The sequence below is a fragment of the Urocampus carinirostris genome, chromosome 4 (assembly GCF_059441175.1).
Source record: "Urocampus carinirostris isolate Australia breed hairy pipefish chromosome 4, RoL_Ucar_1.0, whole genome shotgun sequence".
Taxonomy (NCBI): domain Eukaryota; kingdom Metazoa; phylum Chordata; class Actinopteri; order Syngnathiformes; family Syngnathidae; genus Urocampus; species Urocampus carinirostris.
Window position 1 is genome coordinate 14,926,105 of NC_142352.1, and position 19,891 is coordinate 14,945,995.

Genomic DNA, 19,891 nt, shown 5'->3' on the forward strand with positions numbered 1-19,891 from the left:
AAACACAGCCGGCAAATTGAACGGAAAATTATACTGGCACTTAAGATTTAATGCAGACCTGCAGAGTCCGGGTGCCCGTTGAAAGTAATCCAAGGAAAAAAGTGTATATTTCCAAAGGTAAGGGTGGGAAAAAAATATAACCACTATTGTCGGCCGCGTCCACAAACACGTCTCACCTTTACTCCACTTCCCGTCAGCCCGCGTTTGCCTCGCCCCTTCTTTCTCATTTGCTCGTACAAAACATATCAGAATAAGTTTCTAAAATAAATACATTACAAAAATATACAGTTGCAAATACATATTATACATGGTTACACATATTTACAAAGAAAGAGTTTTCAAAGCTTTATTAAAAATATTATAACTTTCATCCCAAACCGTGCCTGTGGAGGGTAGCAAAACGCTACTAGCAACACGCTCTCAACACAGTGTACAGCTTTGTTAAAAAAACATACCGTGCTTGTAATAAGCACGGTAAACCATCCTTATTTTCCTCCTTATAACCGACGTCATCAAAGTCGTCTTCCTTCAGTATGGGAAAGAGACTTTGTCACATAGACGTCGTCCCACGTTCCCTCATTTATAAACACGCTAGCATCACGCTTGCAAAGTAAAGTTTAGGTGCGGTAGCTCTGTTTCCTTCTATATCGGACTGCTCGATTGCGTTTAACTTGAAAGTTGCGTCATGTGCCTTTTTCTTTGATGAGGATCTGCCTAGGCTAATTTAATTAGTGCACAAGTTAAGAAGTTGCAGTCCAAATCTTACCTTTTGTACTCGAGTGCCGCTGGCGGCCGTTAGAAAAATTACATAAATTGGCCGCATCACTGAATAAGCCGCAGGGTTGAAAGTTTGGGGGGAAAGTAGCGGCTTATAGTCCGGAATTTACGGTATATATATATACACAGTGAATCCATCTAGGGTTTTTTGCAACTACATCTAAGATCCCGTTGAAATTCCTTTCTCCTCATCTCATTTCCTCTTGTAGCATTCTCCGCTCTCAGCTGCCCTCTCATTCTTTTTTTTCCCTTTCCAAGCGACTCTTGTTCTCATGCAGGAAGACCCTCATTTGTTTTCCGTGCAAGCAGCAACCGCAAATGCTCAGAAACGAGTAGCCTTCCGACGTGTTCACGTCAGCGGAGATTTATAAAAACAAGTCGCTTCGGTGTAACCGCACACGCAACTTGGGAGAAAGATTACTAAAGCAACGCATTTCACGGAAGGCATTGCTTTCAACACTTGTGCTTCCTCCTGCTTTGCTTCTGACATTGCTTCCTGCACTCTCCTGTAATGTAATCATATGTGCATTTGACCCATTGTAGAGATGTCGCAGTCCTTGTTTGTTTGTTTTCCTGCTCATCTTGTTTTGTCTGCATATTTCTCTTGTGCAAACCTTCAAAGAGCCATGTTTGTTTACATACGAGGGCCAGATCTTCTCGAAGGAGAGCAACACTGATGACATTTGTCTGATTGGAGGGGAAAGCTCTTTGTTAGTTGCAAGGAGAGAAAAGAAATCTATCCCTGGAGAAGGAAACTGTGATTGGAATAAAAATGTAGGTAAATGTGGTGAGACAGAGAGAGTAAGTGAGACAGAGACACAAACAGAGAAACAGAGAAGGATTAAGAGACGGAAAGAAAGACAGAGAGAGATACACAGAAAGAGAGAGGGCGGAAAATGCAGAATGAGAGAGACCGAAAGAGAGCGAGACAGTGAGCGAAAGATGAGAAATAAAGAAAGAAAAAGAGACAGAAAGACATATCAAACGAGAGAGAAAAAAGTCAGACAAAGATAAACGAGACAGAGATAGAGAAAGAGAAGCACAGAGAGAGAGAGAGAGATTAATCAGCTGAGAAAGCGAGAGAATAATCAGCTGAAAAAGACATTGAGAATAATTGATGGTATTTGACAGACAGAATGAAAGAGAGAGAGAGAAGAGAGAGAGAGAGAGAGAGAGAGAGAGAGAGAGAGAGAGAGAGAGGAAGAGACACCTAAAACAATAGAGACAGACAGAGCGTTGGAATATGGATGGACATAGACTGAAAGGGAACAGAGAGAGGCAAGTTGAGTGAGAGAGAGAAAAAGAGACCCCAAAAAAAAAACAAGAAGAAAAGAGAGAGACAGCAAGAGAGACAAATTGAGTGAGATAAGGACAGAAAGAGAAAGACTGAGGATTACAGACCATGAGAGGGAGGGAGTGAAAGAGAGATATAGACAGACAGAAAAAGAGACAGAAAACTAGCTTTGTTGTTGATTTCAGACTATCATTTTCAAGCACGGCGGCGCAGTGGTTAGTGCATGTGCGGCACAGTTCATGTCATGGGAACCTCCTTCGTGGGTTCAAATCCAGCTCCAGACTTCCTGTGCAGAGTTTGTATGTTCTCTTCGTGCTTGCGTGGGTTTCCTCCGGGCACTCCGGTTTCCTCCCACATTCCAAAAATATGCATTTCAGGTGAATTGGTAGGTCCAAATTGTCCCTAGGTGTGACTGAGCGAGTGAGTTGTCTGTCCCTGTGTGCCCTGCGATTGGCTGGCTGGCAACCAATTCAGGGTGTCCCCTGCCCACTGCCCGATGATTGCTGGGATGGGCTCCAGCACCCCCGCGACCCTACTGAGGATAAGCGGTGCAGCTGATGAGATGAGATGAGATTTTCAAGATAGTTATAGAAATTTTAAAGTAGATTTATTTCTGTATTTTTAGTTCTAAAGTACTGCAGTCTTAGACAAGACCACATATAACTATCAAGGATTTTCCAGGTAACAAGCTAGCTGATTTTCATACCATATTTGGGTATCAAGTGAATCTCGGTCATGATATTTATAATCTCAATACAGTGTTTAGAGTAGAGCCACAATTCCAGAAAAAGTATTCCTGGAAATTTGATAGTGGGTTTAACAAAACATGGCACAGTAAATAATAGTTTCAAACAAATATTCTGGGATGCTTTTGGCTCTAAAGATAAATTCACAGCTGAATCCAATTCAATTGGGATAGTTCATTCTGTGGATGGGATAAAAACAAATATTGGAAATGAGGGGATTATTGCTGAGTGATATAATGAATGTGAGTGAAAAATGGCCACGCGTGAGGCCTGAAGGGAGTGCTGGCTGAGCACTGATAATGAAAGAGTATAAAAGCATACAATGTAGATAAGTAAAAAAAACATCACGTTATCATGATGGATGGAAATAATCATCGTCATCAGTTAGTGTGGTGTGAGGCTGTTTTTTTCTGATCTATTTTTGAGTTGAACTGTCCCCAGAGTGTCACTATCACACATTACAATTGGAACAGATTCCTTTGTGGCCACTCCATCACACCCGTCCTTGTGCCGTTAGCTTACCGTAAGTTCCGGACTATAGAGCGCAACTGATTATAAGCCGCACCCACCACATTTTGATAGGAAAACCGATTTTGTACATACACAAGCCGCACCTGTATATAAGCCGCATGCGCCCACATTTAAACATGTAACAAACACAAAATTAACCCAAACCCGACTTCATGTCCCGCGATTGAAACTAAATGTGGGGGTTTTTAAGGGTTATTGATCTATCTTCGTTATTCATTATCCATTATCCGTTATCGGTCAGTTCATAATACGCTACAAAGCCTAGGAGCCGGGACAATTACTCTCAGCCAAAAGGCCAAGCTAAGGTCCTAGCCTTAAAGCCTTGCTGCGATCATTGCGAATGCACCGTTCCCGGAGGTACTGCAATACCGGGCCGATGCGTGGAGTGGACAGAGCAAGCTCATATTCCATCTCCGAAATGCAAAAATCAAAGATAGTGACTTCATAGAAAGTACACAAAAGGCCAAGCTAAGGACTTAGCATCAAGGCCAAAGGCCAAGCTAAGGACCTAGCATCAAAGCCTGCCAAGCTAAGGACCTAGCATCAAAGCCTTGTCGCATGCCGCTGTCCCTTTAAAAGCTAATGTGGGGTTTTTAAGGGTTATTGATCTATCTTCGTTATTCATTATCCATTATCCGTTATCGGTCAGTTCATTATACGCTACAAAGCCTAGGAGCCGGGACACTTACTCTCAGCCAAAAGGCTAAGCTAAGGTCCTAGCCCTAAAGCCTTGTTGCGATCATTGCGAATGTCCTTCATCAAAGTCCACAGTCCAAAAATCACAACCGGCAAAATGAACGGAAAATGATACCGGTACTTAAGGTTTTATGCAGACCAGCAGAGTCCAGGTCCCGTTGAAAGTAATCCAAGGAAAAACGTGTATATTTCCAAAGGTAAGGGTGGGAAAAATATATCAGATGAACACATTTACTGACGCAACTCCTTTTTCTTTAACCAACTTTTTACCCCCTCTTCTTTCCTTGTCTGTCCCTCACCTTTAGCGGTCCCCACTTAAACTCGGCACCCCGCGTTTGTTCCGCCCCTCATTTTTCGTTCATCCGATCAAAACATATCAGAATAAGTGTCTAAAATAGCTACAAATAAATACATTACAAAAATTGTTGCAAATACATATTATACATGGGTTACACATATTTACAAAGAAAGACGTTACACCGAGAGAGTTTTCAAAGCTTTAGTAATGATAATATAGCTTTGACAGAGCAGTTATTGGTAGCAACACTCGAGCGCCGCTAGCAGCCGTTAGAAAAATGACATAAATTGGCCGCATCACTGAATAAGCCGCAGGGTTGAAAGTTAAGGAAAAAAATAGCGGCTTATAGTCCGGAATTTACGGTATTTTTGTCGGTTTTGGATCTCAAATAGAAATGCATTAAGCATGGATTGTGTTTTATACGCTCACAACATTTCTTAAAAAGAAGATTGTTCTTGACAAAGTCACTTTTTAATACAGAACCCTGGGATATGGCGTTAATCTTTATGAGGTAGGGATTGCAAAATTAAATTGCCGTATGGCAGGGGACTTAGAATTGTCTTTGTCATTGATAACAACTTTGTGAACATTGTTTACAACGATATTAGACATGGCACTCCTGGATTAACATGCCATAAAGACTAATAAGAAAAGAAAAATAAGATAAGAAAATATTCAGGAAAAAAAGGCAAAAATATTTACAAGGTAGTGCTTGTTGGTGGAAACCTAGGTAATGATTTCTGAACTCTAGATAAAAAACATAAAATTAATATATACTAAGTACTACTTATGTGTAATAAAATGCATATTTTAAATAACATACATAAATATACATGTAAAAGAAAAAATCAATTTAGTTTACCTTCGGTCTGACGTTACTTGAGGTGGCTATTGGAGTAGCGGATGGATGCACAGGTAGGAGGGGACGCCACTGGTTGATTAGAAATGAAACTGATCATAAAACATCCATTTATGAGACTTTCATGCCCTTAGAAGACGTTGTTGCTTTTCTAACCCCCTTCAGGGTATGTACACCTCTAGGTTCGTAGGAGCTTATCGGAACAAATGACTGAACGACACTGTTGGAAAAAAATAGAACTTTAGTAAAAAAAATGTAAACATTTACAACACACTGTATTTAAAGAATATTGGGCCTAAATTAAATCAGGAAAAATAGGATGAGCTTCTCAGTGAGTCTGTTTCAAGAAAAATAATCCCTTATTTTTAGAATAATTAATTTACTACCGTATTTTCCGCACTATATGGCGCACCATGTTATAAGGCGCACCTTCAATGAATGATATATTTTAAAACTTATGCCATACATAAGACGCACCCCATTATAAGGCGCTATAAGTGCATGCTGGTTTAAGATCAGGTAATTGTGCAATTTTGTAATTGTAATCCTGTGCAGTCCTTCGAGACATTTTTGGGATTAAGGGCTATTTACGGTAAATCAATGTGACGACTTGACTACAGTAGAGAATGTAGTTACTTTATGCAACCTCTAGATGTTGCCACGCTCAAGGGAATGTCAACAAACCATTCAAAAAGGTCAAACTTTATTAACAAACAAGCTTTCCACAACTCCATTCACTCCCAAAATAAATAAACAGCCGTTTTATTATTTTCTCTGAGGTAAAGCATTTTCGTGACACATCTTTAACATCTTTGAACAACATCGACATATCAATTTATTTTTTGTCCATTTAGTCAACACGCAAAGAAAAAAACGTCTGATACTGTTATTTTAAATGAAACGTTAGTGCAATCGCAATAAAGTGACACTCGTAATGTGCAAAAACAACGAGTGCAAAGCAATAACATAATAACTGTAAAATGTAAAACGTAAACACACAAAAGAAAAACAAAGATCACTCTATGTTCTCAGCTTAGGGATGCTGCTGGAAAAGTGAATTTCCCTTCGGGGATGAATAAAGTATCTATCTATCTATCTATCTATCTATAAGCTCCTCATCGACGAATCCCTCGAATTCTTCTTCTGCTGTGTTCGAATTGACCATATCTCAGTGAATGGGCCATCCAACACGTCCGGTGTTTTTGTGCCAGCGCTGTTGCCTTCATACGTATAGTTATCGTACTGACACTTCTGCTTGCCGCTCTTTGTTGAACAACCCACTGTTCAAGTGTCTCCTCTAACTCTGGCCATCTTGCTTTATTGCCACGGAAACTTTGTTGAGTTTTCCTTACTTGGCGGAGCTTATCTTCATCCTTTCTCCACTTCCGTACCATCGATTCATTTAAGTTTAACTCTCTCGCTGCCGCTCTATTGCCGTGTTGTGCTGCGTGACTGATCGCTTTGAGTTTAAACTCGGCGTTGTACGCGTGTCTCTTAACAGGAGCCATTTTCTTATACAAATGCACGTATGAAAGAGAATCTCTCTCTCTCTCTCTCTCTCTCTCTCGCTCTCTCTCTCTCTCAAACGTGACATTCTGAATAATTCTGCGTTTGTTTAAGGTAAATTGTGCTTTACATCTTCACCAGTCATAACCCTGGATTCAGACAAATACTGTATTTGTTGAATATGAATTAAGCAGTTTAATGGGGTAGCCATTTTGCCACTTAGTAAACAAATACAACACGAGCCCCGGCAACTACCAATCGTTTAATATTTCCCAGTATGCACAGCGCGAAAAATGGAGTCGGCGGCTGTTTCTCGTAGTTGCGAGACCTTGCGAATTTAATATTGAGCCATATATAAGGCGCACTGTGTTATAAGGCGCATGGTCAGCTTTTGAAAAAAAATAAGACTTTTAGGTGCGCCTTATAGTGCGGAAAATACGGTACCTTTTAAGACGTTTTAAGGATCCGTGGCAACCCTGTTCTAGAATGTAGCTTACTACGATAGGGTCCTTTCCTAATTGGAAAGTGAGTCACATGACTTCTTCGAGGTACGGTGGGCTTCTAATAGGACAGTTTGACCCTTTTCCATTCTTAAAAAAACAAAATAATGTGCCAATAAAAATGATAAGGTTTGCGTACCTTTTTTCTTGTTTTTAATCTCTCACGGAGTTACGACACTTATGCCTGCTATATCTTTTTAGCAATATTAAGCTTAAAAGAGTTATTGCAAGCACAATTTCCGATTTTCTTCCAGTTTCCAAAATAAAATTACATTTCACTTAAAAGTGAAATACAAAAACATACAAAATAAATAAAGGTGGGTTACACTTTAATTGCCTCAATATTATATATAACACTGTAGTCTCGATTGTCATCTGGTCACAGCCATGCGACTTAGAGATTTGTGTTACTTCTCTGCATTTCATGACAATCACAAGCTTCATTTTCTATGGTTATCATGTTTTTTCTTCTCCCTTTAGCATCACCGCCAGCCTTTCTTCCCATTACGATTAAAAACAGTACAATAAAAGGCTTTACGAAGATTCTAAACTAAATTAAGTGAAAGAAAAGCATTATGGGGTGTAGTTCAGCACATAGAATGTTGGCCTTTCCATGATGCCATAAAGCAAACAAATAGATCGGGATTAAGAGGTCGCAGGCTCAATTCCCAGTCCCTATGTGTTTTATGTCGAAGTATCCTTGGGCTAGACACTGAATCCCTAATGCCCCCGGTAAGCAGGTTGTTGCCTTGCCTGGCTGACACTGCGGTGTGTGAGTGTGTATGAATGAGTAAGTGTGAAGCACATTGTTAAGCGCTTTGGGAGGTCTTCATTGACTTGAAAAGCGCTATATAAATGCAGACCATTTACATTTATTTACATTTGATTGCAGACCAGTATTTTATAGGCAGTTGACAGAATACGCAAGAACACCGCAGCAAAGTTAGAATTTTATGAGTTTTTCGGCACACAAAATAAGGTTGTTCTTGACGTTGTATAGTGGGTAAAATACCGTTAAAAATGCCAAAAAGGCGTTGTTGCCATACCCCGGGGTTCTACTCTCCAAGTACGTAAAACAGCTTGTCAAATTTATATTTCTTACGTGCAAATTTTGTTGCAATTTCAAGTTTCTCTAAAACCTATTGTTAAACAAATGCTTGAACCTGTAAAAAGGTTTTTTTCTTTGCTTTTAATGTTTAACAGATTATTTAGCAGTGTAATAATTGTAAAAAAAAAAAAGGTTTTTACTTTAAAGATTTCATGTTCTTTTTGGAACATAACCACGAACTAGACAATTCCCGAATGAGAGTTAACTGCATTCGTATTAACTGGGCAGGGACTTTGAGGGATTTAAGAGGATGTTTTCTCTTCTATAGATATCCCAGAAGAGGTAACAGTGAGTCACTGGAGCGAAGAAAAAAAATAGGACAGCGCGTTCCCTGAGTTGATTTAAAGTGTTGTGAATCTATGTAGCGATTGATGCTAGGTTTTATTTTGGTCGATTACTAAAAAAATAATCCAAACTCAACCAATTTAAAGGTCAACTCAGGATTTAACTGTTACATTTTGATAACATTGGGTCATTCTTATAAGTTAAATAAATAAAAAGATGTTTTATCCAAACTGTAAACCCAATTGTTTTGGGGCTATACTTTGCTTTTGTTTTGTAAAATCTATATGAGATTTTTTTTAAACCTAATTGGGATTTCATTTAATTTGACGATTTATACATGTAATCTTCTTTTAAACCAATTTTTTTTTTTACCTTTAACAAGTAAGGGCTGCACGATTTTGGAAAAAAAAACAATTGCGATTTTTCAGACCTGTATTGCGATTTCGATTTTTTATTTTACATGAAAAGTGCATTTCTGTGCTTGATGATGCCCTTAGAGCAGACCTGGGCACTCCGGTCCTGGAGGGCCATACGTCCTGCCAGATTTTGAAGTTTGCTCTTCTTTAACTCAGTTGATATAAATTATAACCTCGTTAGCAAGCTAGCAAGTGCTCGTTAACGATACTGGTGATTGGAATCACCTGTATTGGATCAGAGAAACCTCAAAGATCATGCAGAACATACGGCCCTCCAGGACCGGAGTGCCCAGGTCTGCCTTAGAGACTGAGAATATACTACTGTAACAAACAAACTATATATCTACAAATAAAAACAGAATTGCAGTTGAAGTCATTATTGTCATTATACAAAAGTTCAACAAAATTGGAGGGCTACTCCTTTGTGTAAGAAAACGATTTAGAGAGAGGCTGGCTAGCTGACTTCTGCAAGTTGTTTGTGATGATTAAAATACAAGAGTCACAAATGTGGCAGTTTTCTACGAGTAGTAGATCCAAGTCGTTCGTTTCATGGGTAATGGATCTGGAGTTGGTGACTGGCCACGTTCGGTAGTGGTGGCCTAAGAATTGTTAGCCTAGCTGTTAGCTTAGCCGTCCGACACCCCTCTGGTCAATTACCGGTTGGATAAAAATCCAGGCAACACCCGCTGTTAATCAGCTTTCTCTTGCGCTTTTCTGACTTTCCTCAGAGTCCAATTAAATTAATTAATCTATTCTCAATGTAACAAGGAACTAACGCTACGAGCTAGGGCATTTGTTTTGACTGGCAACTTCCACTAGCCTATCAAAGTCGTGCACACACGTCTTGAAAACTTTGCCTCGCATAATTGGTTGGTTCCATTAAAACCTGCTTCTGATTGGCCAGCGCTGTTGAACATCAAAATGTGACAATTCTTATTGGCCAAACACTCCATCACTCAAATAACAAACCGGAACTATGAATCCTTGAGAAAATCACAGTGTCCTGCGGTTACACTACATCAAATCCCGACATTGAATTTATTTCGGTTAATCGTGCAGCCCTGGAACAAGTTATCTGTTGGGTTACTAAAATTGAAGTCCCTTTTACGACACTTTGGAATAAAAAATGAGCTAATACTTTACAACTAACTCTTAAAAGTTTGAGTGATTGAGGAAATCAAATCCTCCAAAAGATGACTATAACAACAACAAAAATGACACAAATATAAAAACTTTGGAGCCTCTAAAAAAATTATCATGTCAATAATCGACACACATTTGCAATATTTGAGAACTTGGGTCTAATTGAAACACGAGGATATAATGTCAGTTTTTACCTACATTACCACTAACACGTTAGCTACCACACAAACATTTAAAAAATTCAGCTTTTTAAAGAGATAAAAATAATTCAAAAGATTACAAAAATCACTTTTTACAGCTCTCGGACATCAATTACAAGTGTAAAATTAAGACCAAAGCCATTTCCAGGACAGAACAGTAAACAAAAATGCAGGCTTTCTTGCCATCACTTATGCGTCCAAGCTAAATCAATTTACTACGAGCAACAGAAAAGGTGGAAATCTATCAGTAAAAAAACACACAAACATCAAAAACAACAGTCAGCAATAACAGAAATGTTAACTAAGATAAGCTATTAATTAAGGTAAAATGCCAGTTTTTAGCTTCGTTAGCATCATACCTGTCAACTTATACAGTTTCCCTGTATTTTACACGTTTTTTTGATCATTTATATTTGTGCACGCCATATAGCATTTTTTAAATGGTAATTGGTTTTTAAATTTTTTTAAACCAATCTTGTCTTGCCCACTAATCTGGATCGTCTCGGTCACTGATAGCATACGACAACGTCATTGGATATAATATTGTTGCGGTATTCTACAAAGTCAAGTCAAGTCAAGTCATTTATTTTTGTATAGCCCTAAATCACGAAGAGTCTCAAAGGGCTTCACAGATTGTTACACTATATTACACAGACTATTGTCAACCGACAAGAGGAGTAGGTTATTCGTATGCAATAGAGTAGAGGTGAGTTTTAAGTTTAGATTTAAACATTTCCACTGAGGTTGCAGATCGGATCTCTGTCTGTCTTGCTGTAAGTAAATAGGTGCCATGTAATGTTTAAAAGGTTAATTATTACTTAATACTAGGAATTGCAATTATTAATAACGGGAGCAATTGGCTGACAGATATGTAGCATGAACACATTAGCTAACACAAAACAACTCGCTTTCAGAAGTTCTAAATCAATAAACAAGCAGTAAATATGCTCTCTGAAATCCAAGGCCATGGCTTAAAAAATTGTGCTTAAGACCCCCCCAGGAAATGCAAAATGAATGAAACGTCTTTAGTATTCATGCCCACATTATTGAGTCATAAATCTTTCCGTTTTACAGCCAGTCATTCGGGGTCAAAAGTCAACTATCTGTCCTTCCCCCATCAGCCACATGCAAACAGTGCAGTGCATTATCTCTCCTTATAGCAAAGCGTTTGTATTGTTTAAATATAGTATCTTTTTCACTCGTTTTTATCTTGGAATATGTATAACTAATGTATAACTGGATATAACTTTAAAAGGTCTTCACCCGAATAAATTCTAAAGTTTTCAAGCTTGCATTTTGCAAGTTTTTGTTGTTCTGGAGCCTATTTGCTGACGGACAAATCGGCACATGTGAGCGAGGCATGAGCTAGCACATGTGGAACTCGGACTGCATAGCTCCGCGGGTCCCCCGTGTGAATTTCAACACAATGTGAGGATTGTCATGCCTTGGAAAAATTTTAATAACAGTCCAATTGTTGCAAGCATGCAATGTAGCCAAGGTAGCGATTTGTGCGCCTTCTTCCTATGTCTTGAACATTGCAGGCTTAGTTTCCATGGTTATCCTGTTTTTGCTTCTCCCTTTAGCATCACTGCAAGCTTTGGGACCAATGGCAAAGAAATACGTTACCAAAAAAATACAAAATTGTATCGCTGACGGGCAAAGTCTTTACGAAGCACACAAGATTCTGAACTGAATGAAGGCAAAGGACGGCATTGTGGGTGGGAGTTCAGCCAATAGCGTATCGGAATTTTGAGGATGCTGTTACGCAAGCTAACAGCAGTACGGCATCTTATAGGATGGCTACCAATATAACAACTAACAGAAATGCTAAACGAGGGCTAGACAAATAAATCTGACGTGACATGACTTGACAATATGCTAATGGTTACTGTGTTTGCTAGCTCTTTAGCAGCTAGCTTAGCAACACTGCATGTTTTACATAGATGGAACAACTCACGGGAGAGCTTTTTGCAACATGAAAACATCAATAAATAACTTACATTAGGGCTACTATCAGGTATGACGATGCCAACAATCATGTCGTTATTTTCATGGTGCTGAGATGTGAACCAATAGCAGACCAGCATTTTATATGGCGTCGACTGATAGCACAACTGTCAAGAATGATGATGCTAATGGTTACTGTGCTTACAGGCTCTTTACCAGCTATCTTAGTATATTTTACATGATTGGAACAATACATGGGACCGATACATTTTTTAACTTCTTTATTCGACAAGAAAACTTAAATTTTTAGCTCATGCTAGCAACGCTATAAGTTATGATGATGCTAACGGTTATGTCAGCATTTTCCCAAGGGCGTGACACGAACCAATAGCAGACCAGCATTTTATATGACGTCGACTGATAGCACAAATGTCAAGGATGATGATGCTAACGGTTACTGTGTTTACTGGCTCTTTAGCTGCTAGCTCAATACATTTTACATAAACGGAACAATACATGGGACCGATAAAACCTTCAACGTCTTTTCTCATCAAATAAACATCCATTCTTAGCTCATACTAACAAAACTATTAGGTGTGATGATGCTAACGGTTATGCCGGCATTCCCACGATGGCATGACGCAAACCAATAGCAGACCACCATTTTATATGACGTCAACCAATAGCAGACAGGCTTACGGACGTAACTCTTTGTACGGAAATCGCAAAGTTTGAACTTTTTCGTTTCAGGCTGTACAAAATAAATTAGTTAATGTCTTATACTTGCATACCTGTCAACCTCCACGGCTCCATGCCCTTACAAACTGTCGTATTTTCCCTTACAAAATATAAAATAATCTTGCACCATTTTGTTTTTCAAACGTGTTTATTTATGTAGTTTAACATGTTATATTGTACATGTGTTTCATTATGTCATATATATTGTTAATTAACATTTTGTTGTCAGATCCCAAGTTGCTCGACATGAATGGGGTTTATCATAAAAAAAGTTTAAAAATTAAGTACCTTGGACGTCCACTGTAGAAGGAAAAAATACATGCAGATATAATTAAGTAAAATAATACATTGTCTTATTCAAATTATGAATTCATTTTCTGCATTAAAGTATTGTTGGTAATATACTGATTAAAGGGATAACCACAAACCTGTTTTTTTCATTTTCTCCTTTTATACTTCCGTTTTTTCTTAACTTCTTTTTACAACATATTAATTCGTAATATAATGCATCAAAGCAAGCGAGCCGTTTGAGAGCCGGCTCTCTTTAATGAGTTGAGCCGAAAAAGCCGGTTCTCTTAAAAGAGACGGACCTCCTTTCACTACATCAAACTGCTCGCTTCGTTTGCAACGAAAAAAACGATACCGACATAGAGGCTACCGCGGCGAACTCCTTTGACTTGATTGATTTGCCGTTTCGTGACAGTCAAGTCGGTGTATACCGGATGGTACCCATCATTGACAAATTTGCGTTTTTCTGTACAGATTTTCTTGTACGTCGTACACGTCTTAAAATGCATAATAAACGTACTTTGTACGGCAAAAACGTACAGGTTGACAGGTATGAACTTGGGACAATGCGCTTAAATGGGGCCGGGGTCACTCTATCCAGGGGGTCTACACGTATGTAAAACAGTTCGCCAAATTTATGTATTCCAAAAATCCAATAATAAATGTCAAATACGAATAAAGGTTTCTACTTGAAGGATTTTGCCTGTCGGGGGTTCTTTTTAGAACGTAACCCTGCCATAAATCAAGGTTGACTTGATCTATTCGAGGTTTTGGGAATATAGTTCTTCCTGATGTGGGACTAAAGGCCACTTTTAAGTGCATGCATGCATGTGGATGTGGGCGGTTGGACGGCATTCTTGGGAAAGGGAGTGCTATCCGTCACATATGTTCGAGCCGGAAGAGGGAAGTCCGGCCTATTCGGTTCCCTTTATTCAGACATCAGACATTCACTCATACGCAATAACACCATTCACAAAATGTTTTGAGAACTTGATTGAGGAGCTTTGTGAAAGCTCAGCGTGACAGCATGGCCATTTAAGTGTAACCGCACTATGAGGAATACGCTCATTATGCATGATAATGTCATGATAATGTCATGATAATGTCATGATAATGTAGCTGTGTTTTCCCCCCTTTCAAAACAGGAACAGGTGCTCTACTGTGCAGGATTAAAACTACCATAGCAAAGATGAATACATAAATAATCAACTAAATGAGTGATGACAAAAAGAAATGGAATGTAAAAAAATAATAAGACTAATACAAATGAAAGTTAAAACAACTACATTCAATAAAAGCAAATAAGTACAAAAACAATGAAAAAGATACACAGGGTAAAAGTCCACGCTGCCTCAAAAAAACCTAAATAGAGAATAAATATCAAAATGAATATGCAAATACATTTTGAAAATGTATTTCAAAATAAAATATATTTTTAAAAAGTACAAATGAAAATAAGTACAAAAAAACACAAGGTCCAAAAAATAAATAAATTTATAAAAATATTGAAAGTGTTAAAATTTTCATTTAAAATAGTACATTAAAAAGTAATAAATAAAATTAAAAAACAAACAGACTTACATACACAAAAAGAGAAATAAAAAAATAAAAAAACAAAGCACGCAAAAAATATTTCATAAATATCAAAATATATAAATAATTAAATATGCATATCTATATAAATATTCAAATGTAATTCAAAAGTAAAATGTATTTGATAAAAATAGCATAAACCAAATAAAAATAAAAACTACACAAGTACTTCATGAAAAACAGATTTAAATAAACAAAAATAATGACTGAATTAATAAATGAAATAAAAAAATAAAAAATATATAAAGACAATATTGAAAAACATTTTTTTATATATATAAACATAATATAAAAAGAGAGTATAACATTTGTACAAATACAAATGAAAAGCAACTCCAAATAATTACAAAAAAATAAATAAAATCAAAGCCCCAAAACATTAAAAAAAAATCGATATCGTGGCAACCCGAGGTATAAAAGGCAGATTTTACACTTATAAACACACAACCAAGAGTCCGTTTTCCAGATTTGAGCAAAGAAATGTTTATTTTCTATAACAAAGGGTTTGGGAAGTGGAGGGTGAGGTCCAAAAAACAGGTTTTTCTCCAAACAGAGCTAGATTTCCTGTGGTAGGAGGCGCCCTGGAGTTCCAAGGGTCTCCTCTCCCCCATTTGGGCGAAAACTCTTTGTGCAGAGAGAGCAAAGAGTCACTGTGAAATCATATTAGGCCTGCCATCAAAACCTCCCAGAAAGTCAGGGTTTCGTCCAGGACCTGTCTTCTCTTCACTTTAAACAAAAATCAACTACTATTTGTACCTCCAAACAAAGATTCAGCCACTGGCCACTTACCCAGAGGTTTGGAGAGACAGGTGTCCTCACTCACCAGCCTGGTGACCTCTCCTTCTCCTTCTTCTTTTTTTGGGTTTAACAACAGTTTTGCATCCATGTCTTTGGTGCATTACTGCCCCCTATCATCAGAACCTCGTCACCGTTCCACTTCTTAATTCCTGTTCAAAAGTCCCCTGTTCCTCAAAAAATGTAAAAGAATCCTTACTTTAAGGCCCATTGTCCAAGTGCAGCAATCTTTTCATTGAAAATTCCTTTACTCCTTCTTCATTTCCTCCCTGGGAACGTTGTACTTCATGCAGTCCATTATGACACGCTCCACTGACTCTTCTCTCTGATACTCCTCACACAATCCAGGGACATGCTTCCCCATCAGTTTCAATGTTTTGTCTAAGGCAGTTGTGTCCGATTCTTAATCTTGTCAACACAGTTTCCACTATTCTGCTATTGCCATCAACTCTTGCTGTCCTAACATTGCGTTAAATTGTATACATGTGTCGCTCTGTGATCTCTCCATCCCACACGCTCTGCCGTTTTAAATGTATGCCCCCCTTAATTATACATTTAGCTTCTGCTCTACTAACGCTCACATGCATTTGGCCCTTTTGGCCAACTTGTCTGCTCTCTCATTCTTCTGCACTCCCTCATGTGCCGGCATCCAACAAAATGTGACCTGTCTCCCTTTCCTACGTATTATGTGACCGTGTTAAGAACCAGATTTCTAATGTCCTGCCTACTTGTAGAATGAAAGGACATAATGCTTTCAAGAACTGATGCTGAATCTGAGCATAGCACTGTCTTTTTGTGTACCCCCATTCACACCCCTTTAATGCCACCTCTGGGCCACTGCTCTTAAATACAGCTCCTGGGGCAATTAGTTGATTGGCCTTAGGGGTAATCTTGTAGGGTGGGACCTTAGGTTGCCACAATGAATATAATTTAATATCAAACACTAGTTAGAGATGTCACGCACTCAAATTAATATATTTCAATTAAAATATTATTCAAACAAGGGGGCACTCCTTAGTGTTTCTTGATTCCACTATCTGAAGTATTAGCAGGTTTTTGTTATTATTCTTCTCTAGTTCTGCCATACTTAACATATTGTGCAGAAGTCGGGGGCAATAATTACAAAAGTTCACTACAGCCCCTTTTTATCCTTCAAAACGTGCAATAAGAACCATACACAGGGTAGGATATCGGGATCATAATAATATTTTATTAATGCAGTGCAAATGATTAAAATTGGATGATTTAATAAAAAAATTCACTTCACAACTGTTATTTAAGGTCAACAAAAACATGCTGCCAGAAAACATCCAAAAATTATTCACTTGGAAATCAAATTATAATTTCCGGGCCTGTAGAAAATTCAGAATCCCAAAGGTGAGAACAACCAGGAAAAGTATGTGGGTGTCTGTGTGTGGAGTCAAACTTTGGAATAATTTACAAGATGAGATCAAACAATGTCCAACTATTCATGTGTTCAAATTTAAATACAAAAAAACATGACTAGCGAAATACAGGGATGAAGAAAACGGGATATGAGTGAGATTGGAAATACTGCGTTTAAAACTATGGTTAACCTGTTTTTATTGTTGCTATTATTATATCAGAACTGTTATTATAAATATTATGTTTATTTTTATTGTTGTTATTATCATTGGTGCCGGAGTGATATTTGGTAACTACAGTAGTGGCATTATGACGTTGAGGGATGGGTATTACCAAGATTAGTGTATAAAATATGTGATTTTTGTAATTATTATAATTATTGATATCTGACCTAAGTAATAAGTATATCCATGTTATATTAGACACAAGAGGAGAAGAGGATTTGTAAAATGTATTTAATAGGGAAGATAAAGGGGTAGGGAAAATAAGCATCTGCTTCTGACTACCCCTTTTCGAACATGTTATGTGACATTATTTTGTTGTTGACTCATTGTTTTTGTCCTGTTTTTATTTTAATGTTCGAAATAAAGTTTTCATTCATTCATTATATATTTTTGTCGATTCATTATTTTTTGTATTTTTTTCTTTTATTTGTATGTACAAATATAGTTTTTATTTAACTATTATTTATGTATATATTGCCCAAGACGCACCCCAGGAAATGGTGCCCCTATAACCCTAGTGGTTAAGGGAGAGAACCACCCACCCTCGATATATTTATCCATTTTTATTTTGACTTTTTTATTTTTGGGTCCTTCATAGTGTACAAGTTTTATGACCGTCTGTGTTTTTTAATAAGTAATGACTAGCAGCATTACACTAAGTATACACTTTCTCTCTGCCTACTCTGACGTTCCTAAATTATCCCTTTTCTTGCCTGGTTGCTGCACAGGAGAAGCTAAAAACATCCCTCCATACCCCGGGCCAAACAGGATGAGGGACTGTTACTGCACTGTCAACCTGGACCAAGAAGAAGTTTTCAGGACAAAGATTATCGAGAAGTCGCTCTGGTAAGGTTTTTGAGCCTAAAATGAACTTCACTCGTGCAGCTGCGTTACATCCCCGATCACATATTGCCACGAACGGTTACTGGCAAGGGCCTGGTAGCCTTGGCTTTTTAGCTTTGTAGCTAGCTATCTCCCTGCCTTTTTAGGTATTTAGCAAGCTATTTAGCTGGCATTTAACTTTTTTTAGCTAACATTTCTGTGCAGCCCTTTGAGACTTTTGATTAAGGGCTATACAAGTAAACATGGCTTGACTTATATTTTTCTGTTATTCCCGCCTAAAATGTACTGCACTCGTGTGACCGCATTCCATTATCCCTGATCGCAAATTGCTGTGAGCAGGGATCAGCAGTAGCGGCAGTAGCTCAGGAGGTAGAGGGCTCGTCTTGAGATCAAGGGATCCCAGTTCGAATCCCGGCTTGTCCGAGTTACATATCGAAGTGTCCTTGGGTAAGACACTGAACCCCCAATACTCCCAATATGCAGGTTAGCGCCTTACATGGCTGCACGGCCGCTATTGGGAAATGTGAAGCACACTGTAAAGCGCTTTGGGAAGTCATTGACTTGAAAAGCGCTATATAAATCCAGATCATTTCATTTTCATTTCAGTACACTTTTGTCAGACCTAGTGAATTTTTTTTGCCGTTGTGTCTGCCAAAAATTGAAATGCATTCATGCGGCTGCAATCCATTAGCCCCAATCCCACATTGCTGCGAGTAGAGACCGGTATAAGGCACTTTCGCCGGGAGGCATGCTGTCCTTGGCTGCCGTTCTGGCCTGCCTAAAATGATATGCACTCTTGTGGCCACAATCTATTATCCCTGGTCGACGATTAATGAGAGCAGGGGCTGGCAGAGCCTTTTTTTGAATGGCTCGGTGTGTTTTTTGCCACTATGTCAACCAATAAGTCAATTGTACCCCTTGCTACTTCACTCTTCAGTTCTCTCTGGTTCACTCCTTTGTGGGAAAAAAATAATTGATTTAAAAAAAAAAATACAGCTGATGCTTCCGGCACCTGGGGAATGTTTCAGCCAGCCAAGATTTAAGTCGACTGCCCAGCACCCTTTGACTTGAGAAATCTGATGCCGAACGGCAATTTCATATTACGGCATATTTTATACTGTACCGTGACCATACACCTGCTCGGGCCTCTTTTTGCATCTCGCTTAGAAAGAGTTTGTGTCCCACTCCAATCGTCAGGCTGTCTCAACAATGCATCTCTCGCTCTTGCTTGTTCACTCTCTCTCTCTCTCTCTCTTACTCTCTTGTTCTCTCTTGCTCCCTAGCTCTTAGTCAACAAGGTTTTTAATCAAGGTGCGCCCAAAAAAACATCAACTAATTTAAAGTACGTACTGGGTTTCAATTTGCTCTCTCTCTTTCTCTGTCAATAAGTCATCAAGTCCGCCTCTAATGAAGGCCGGCCACCCCTAAAACCTTTGTGCAAGTAAAGGACATTACTGTAGTGCTTCTTTCCGCCGCTACCGGCTTGTGACGCTGTGAGCGGTCACCCAGCATTCACCCCAAAGAAGAAATCTGGCTTCCTCTACCTAGATCATGTGTAAACATTCTATACTGTATCTCCAGCGTGCTAAGAACTTTGACATTTTTATTGTTTAATATCTCTTGCATCCGTTCAGTATAGTTGGTGTAAAGTGTAAAGAAGAGGTGAGGCGTTTCTTTTGAAATGAAAGTGGAATAAGAAAGCGTGATGCGGTTGAGAA

The 19,891-nt window shown here is 38.4% G+C and overlaps 1 protein-coding gene and 1 pseudogene across 1 annotated transcript in view; one reads left to right on the forward strand and one right to left on the reverse strand.

Annotated features, from left to right (window-relative positions):
- The window catches only part of rasa3 (RAS p21 protein activator 3), a 78,260-nt gene that overhangs the window by 17,286 nt on the left and 41,083 nt on the right, over window positions 1–19,891 (forward strand). The window contains exon 2 of the mRNA XM_088333737.1: window positions 18,059–18,176. Within this exon, the coding sequence (XP_088189863.1) occupies window positions 18,059–18,176 (118 nt within the window). The remainder of the gene's footprint in view (window positions 1–18,058; window positions 18,177–19,891) is intronic.
- On the reverse strand, window positions 3,684–3,852 carry LOC148366917 (U2 spliceosomal RNA; annotated as a pseudogene).